This window comes from Panthera onca, chromosome A1 (genome assembly GCF_046562875.1).
Source record: "Panthera onca isolate mPanOnc1 chromosome A1, mPanOnc1 haplotype 2, whole genome shotgun sequence".
NCBI classification, from domain to species: Eukaryota; Metazoa; Chordata; class Mammalia; order Carnivora; family Felidae; genus Panthera; species Panthera onca.
In genome coordinates, this window is record NC_138339.1 from 69,084,151 (window position 1) to 69,090,430 (window position 6,280).

Genomic DNA, 6,280 nt, shown 5'->3' on the forward strand with positions numbered 1-6,280 from the left:
AGGGCTAGTTCAAGAGACAGAGGACATCCTTTTGAATGGTAGAGAGGAGGCAGGTAGTAGCACCTAAAAACCTTCATCTTTTTCTCTTTCCAAGGATGTAAGCATTATCTAAGAAATTGCTGCCACGGATCTGTTTATAGTGTATTCGCGGAAGTGTAAAGGAATTCTTTCTCAAAATAAGTTTGACAGTTAATAGAACCCAAATTGTTTGATAGGTGGCTAGCCTAATCCAATAGTCTGCAGTATTGATTGGAGAAGGTTATGGAAGTTTCTCCTGGTAGCACATTTCAAAAAATATTCGTGTATATATCATTTCCTTTCAGATAGCTATAGCAGTAGTGCTCTATACTTATATTTGCTTTTACATTAGTTAATGTGATCTTCACAACAAGCCTGTAAAACATTTATAAAAAAGAAGAATGGTAGTTTACAATGCAGTTATTTGCCTAAGGTTTTGAAGATAGTAAATGACTAACGTTTTTTGAGTCTACACACAAAACCAGATTTCCAGACTTCAAATCCACTTTTCTTCTCTGGTTTTCATAGTTGCTTAATTTCTTGGTTTATAATTCCTAACCTTAACAGGGTGGAAAGGTGGAATCTGTGGTATTGACAAGAAACAAAAACCTACAAGTTTAGTTGTCCCATTAAGTCAGTTGAATACTATTAAGTGGCCATATTAAGCAAATAATAAGGCAGATACCTCTAATTATTCAGCATATAGTAAGGTGCCATGTACACTGCTGGTATTCTATACTATGGTGATTAAAATCCTGACTGAGTGGGTTAAATAAAGCAGTAAATAGTGCTTCCATTTCCCATCCACTTCAACCATATCTGCATCCTCCTTCTTGCTGCCACAATCGATGATAACAGTATCAGATAAAGTAAAGACAAGACAATGGTTTATCCAAATTGAATTTGTCATGGTCAAGAGAGACAGAATGGGGAAGAAAAGTTTACTCTTTTTTCCTGGGAATACCAGGAAGAAAGATCATAATGTTGTGGTGAATTCCAGCCATGCCAAGTTCTAACAAGAGAGTGAGCTAAGAGAGAGGTAGAGCTGCCTCCTGGACATTAGCAATATGATACCCCATTACCACTTTTATACATGCTGTTTGGGAAACCAAAGGGTTATATTTTGCTGAGAGTTCTTTTTTTTTTTTTTTTTTTTTTTTTGTTTTTTGTTTTTATTTATTTTTTATTTATTTTTTATTTTATTTTATTTTTTTTTATTTTTTAATATATGAAATTTACTGTCAAATTGGTTTCCATACAACACCCAGTGCTCATCCCAAAAGGTGCCCTCCTCAATACCCATCACCCACCCTGCCCTCCCTCCCACCCTGCCCTCCCTCCCACCCCCCATCGTCCATCAACTGATGAATGGATAAAGAAATTGTGGTTTATATACACAATGGAATACTACGTGGCAATGAGAAAAAATGAAATATGGCCTTTTGTAGCAACATGGATGGAACTGGAGAGTGTGATGCTAAGTGAAATAAGCCATACAGAGAAAGACAGATACCATATGGTTTCACTCTTATGTGGATCCTGAGAAACATAACAGAAACCCATGGGGGAGGGGAAGGGAAAAAAAAAAAAAAAAAGGGGGGGGGGTTAGAGTGGGAGAGAGCCAAAGCATAAGAGACTGTTAAAAACTGAGAACAAATTTTGCTGAGAGTTCTTAAGAATTAATCCTCTGTTGATTTTTCACAATGTAAAGATCAAGGTCAGGAAGTACATTGAAATCTCTCATATAAGGTAGATTAGTTGCCTTTGTTTATGGATACTGTCATTATTACATCAACTACCACTTTTATGCTACAACATAAATTTGGTAGTTTTGTCAAACAATATTATTATTTAGTTTGTTATATGACAAAAATTATATGTCACAGACGGGTATCATAGTTATCAAAGTAACATGTGTATTTCCTATGTCTTAAAATTTAACTTGGGGTAAGAAAAATGAGTATTTTATTATGCTTTTTCATTTAATATTTACTCTGAATGTATTGACATTAAAAAAAATGTATTGTCTTTGGAAAGCTGAGTTTTTTTTTTAACTCTGTGGTTTAGTCCTGCTTATTAATATCTATATATCTCAAATAATAGTTATAATTCACAGCACTAGTATAGAGTAATTTATAAGTTAATTGATAGGTGCTTAAGCATAGTCTGATTGTTTATGAGTATGGACAGACTGAGGGTGACAAAATGAGCAAGGGTAGGAAGTGTCTAGGAACTTCCAACATTTCATGCTAAGGGTCTTTGTGCCCTGAACTTTTTACCCGGAGAGATTACCACCTCTTTCACTATTTCCTTCATTAAAGATAGTAGAAGGGGAAAAGGGTCCTCATGATGATGTCTGGTTGATTTGAGGTCCTTACTTCTAACTACTGATTCCTAGAATTTTGCCTCCAGATGATGCTGTTATTATTGTCATGATTAACATGCTCAATTGAAGTGAATCCTTTAGAAATCTTTGTATTTGCTGCAGAATCAGCATTTGTCTGCCCATCAATTTTATTTTCTACTTCATATGTAATAGTATTATAATTTTTATCTTTCACATTAATTTGGCTTTTCTTCTTGTTTTGCTTTGGCTTGATTTTTTATTTTCTGATTCCATGCTATCATGTAAATATCCATATTGATGAAAAACTGAAATTCCTTTGTAATATAAAAATGTAAACCTTATTTTCTCTTTTTTCTCTCTTTTTTTTGGGGGAGGGGAGGGGAGCAGAATTGTATACTTACTAATAGATGGCTTATATATTTTTCCAGTTATGGTAGGGTTTAAGTTCCTCAAGAATATCTGTGAGAAAAACTGAGAAGATAATTGGATAATAGAATCTGCATCTTAAGAAGCTAAAGTGATCTATTTTTTCATGGAAATTCATATGTAAATGACACTTTCTCTCTGTGACAGTGGCAGGAAGAGCTAAAGATCCGACAGAAAGAAGATGCAATATGTGAGGCCCAAGAACGTAAAGACAAAGAGTTAGAGGAAAAAAATCACTTCAGGGAAATTATGAAGAGAAGAGAAGAGAAACTACACAAGCAAACCAAACCCTACGAGCTTCCTCCTAGGACTGAAGTAATTTCATTAGAAATAAAATGACCCCCCCACCCCCGCCCCAAATTGAAGTCCATAATGCCAGAAACTCATTGCATGAAAGAGACCAAGATAACTAGATATTAGGAAAAATTTCTTCTAATTAATTGGAAGCCATTTCTTAGGAGTTGTTATCCTGGTGCAGACTCTTTAATAGTTCTATCTTAGTCCTAAATTAGCAGCTCTTAATCACAGTTGAGTGAAGTGATTTTACTAGTTAAATTTTTTCAAGAACACAGCTAGAGCTTTTCCTAATTGACTTTTTTCTTGTGATCATATAGCATATTTAATCAATGATTCTCAGAGTATTGATTTTTCATCGGACAGTTAGATGGAAATGAATTACAAATTATTAGTCACATTTAAGGATTATTTCTTGAAAACAGAATGAGCACCAACTGATACCCCTATATTACTTATTATACAAATAAAAGAAGTAAGGCACTTGCTTGGATTTGTATTTCATAGTCAATCAACACCACATCAAACTATATGTCAGAAACTTGAAATTGAAATACTATAGTAGATATACAAATATCTGGAGGGGCCAGATATCTCAGAATGATTTGGTCTTTAGCACATACCAAAGGAGACCCCTGATTGACAGTGGTTTTACTTTGCAAGATGAGTTTATGAGGATGGATGTGGATGGTCCTGGAAGGCACAGTAACACTTACCAGAGGGATTCATCCAGTTAGAAGTCATTTTTTAAAAGGCACTTCACTTCCTCTGAAGCTCTCAATCTATGGGTAAGAGTATTGGGTTGGGATTCCTGTGATGGCTTACATTCCTTTTCTGAAAAATATAGATAATAATCACACCTCAATTTCACACAGCTGACTTGCTGATACTCAAGAGACAGTTAGCTTATCAGGGATATTAAACTCAAATGCCTACCAGCTCCAGAAGGTAACAGAAATCAGTGAAAGGGGCTATGGAATACCTACGCTATATAAAGAAAGTTCCTAGCACTCGGCTACACTCTGCAATGTATGGTCAGTAATACAGGATCATACAGTCTTTCCAGAAGAAGTTCTCAAATAGGATTATTTTTTAAAATAAAAGTTGCTAGGGGTACCTGGGTGGCTCAGTCAGTTGAGCATCTGACTTTGGCTCAGGTCATGATCTCACGGTTCATGGGTTGGAGCCCCGCCTCGGGCTCTGCGTTGACAGCTCAGAGCCTAGAACTTGCTTCAGAATCTTTGTCTCCTTCTCTGTCTGCCCCTCCCCACTTACTCTGTCTCTCTCTCTCAAAAATAAACATTAAAAAAAGAAACTTAAAAAAAATAATAAAGTTGCTTAATTTTAAGATGGTGGCAACTAATTTTTTTTTTTTTAAATCATATAATTTGGGGTTAAATTTGACATACGGGCCACAAGTTTGTGACCCATATTATGTGAACTTGCAGTGTCAATCTTTGTTTAAGATAACAATAACACGTACTAGAAAAATGGAAGGTGGGAAGTGTGTTTTTATTATGATTCCCTATAGGGCTGTTTCAAATCTATGTTGCTCTTCCCAAACCCTTTGTGTCATCCTTGTCTCCTCTTACATAGAGTAAGTCAGTTCTCAGATATACCTCCCAATGCACCTTTCCAAATACCTTCATTAATATGTGCTTTCTCCACATGTGAAAAGAAATCTCTCCTACAGTCTCCTTTCCCTGAATTTCACCCCTTTCAAAATCTTCCTCTATCAGCTATTCACTATCCCCCTTGAAGAGCTCCTTATCACTCACTCCTATCCACAGAGGTCTCCATTTTCTACCATCCTTCCTACCAAACTACTCTCTCCATCAGTCTCTCAGTGATAGCAGCCTTTCTAGACTGCCCTTTTAAGTCATAACTTTTCTGATGATTTGTAAGAGAGGGAACCACTGGGCTGTGAGCTGTGGGGAGGGACTCTGGACATCTCACTGCTACTTTCAAGAATTTCAGCAAATCCTGCTGTTTCAGAGCCACTTTCGTAGAAGCCTCCTGCTTCCAATTTCTGTACTGTTTCTTCTCTGGGGCACTGACTGGTCTGCCTTAGGGCTTCCTCACTGTAGACTTAGGGTCATTTACTTATTTTTCTGCCCTGCTTAGTCTGTTCCCAATTGTTCACCTGTTTTCTAACTTCCACGTTTTTCTTAGTATTACCAATGTGTTATCTTCTTTTCTCCTTATGGATTTATGCCTTTAAAAAAAGTAATTCTGGGGTGCCTGGGTGGCTCAGTCAGTTGAGCATACGACTTTGGCTCAGGTCATGATCTCGCAGTTTGTGAGTTCAAGCCCCACATCGGGCTCTATGCTGACAGCTCAGAGCCTGGAGCCTGCTTCGGATTCTGTGTCTCCCTCTCTCTCTGCCCCTCCCTCACTCATGCTAAGTACCACTCTGTCGCTCAAAAATGAATAAACATTAAAAATATTTTAAATAAAAGTAATTCTTTTTCTATCACAGTAGTGGAGATTTGTAAGGGAGCAAAGAATATACACACACACGTATAAATATATAGAGAAAGAGATGATTAATCAGAATGCTTATACCTTTATTCTTAAATTATTCTCTAAAATTCTTTTTTCTTATACTTTAAAATTCATAGAATCTAGGAACACATCTCTCTCTTGGTTTTCCTTGTATATCCTTAAATTTTAGCAAAGGCTGAGGTTCATAGATCTGGGTTCACATTCTAGCTATGCCTCCTACTAGCTATGAAACACTGGATATGTCACTGAACCCAGTGGAGCTTCAGTTTACTCATCTATAAAATGGGTACAGGGGGAGGAGCCAAGATGGCAGAATAGCATGGAAGCTTTTTGTGTGTCTCGCATCCATGAAATACAGCCAGACCAACACTAAACCATCCTGCACATCTAGAAAACTGATTGGAGGATTAACGCAACAATCTGCACAAACTAAACCACAGAATTCAGCAGGTACGTGGCACAGAGAGCTGAAGTTGGGGAGCGAGAAGCCGCAATAGGTAGGGAACCGCTTATGCGGGTGGAGAGAGGACAGAGACTGGGGAGGAAGGGGGATACGGAACAAGCACCCCTCCCCAAAAGCAGCTGGAGAGAAAGTAGAAAATTGTAAACAGCCACAGGGACTAAACTAAAAAGGGAGAAAGGGGAGGGTTAAATTCCATTAAGACTGTAAACAAGGGGAGCACAAAGGCT

General features: G+C 37.2%; 1 protein-coding gene across 8 annotated transcripts in view; it reads left to right on the top strand.

Moving 5' to 3' along the window:
* Positions 1 to 3,156, top strand: part of TMEM232 (transmembrane protein 232) — a 213,665-nt gene extending 210,509 nt beyond the window's left edge. For all 8 annotated transcript variants that reach the window (XM_060635220.3, XM_060635225.3, XM_060635217.3 and 5 more), the window contains one exon: positions 2,939 to 3,156. In XM_060635220.3, the coding sequence (XP_060491203.1) occupies positions 2,939 to 3,130 (192 nt within the window). In that variant the 3' untranslated portion in view covers positions 3,131 to 3,156. The remainder of the gene's footprint in view (positions 1 to 2,938) is intronic.
* Positions 3,157 to 6,280: the final 3,124 nt, after the last annotated feature.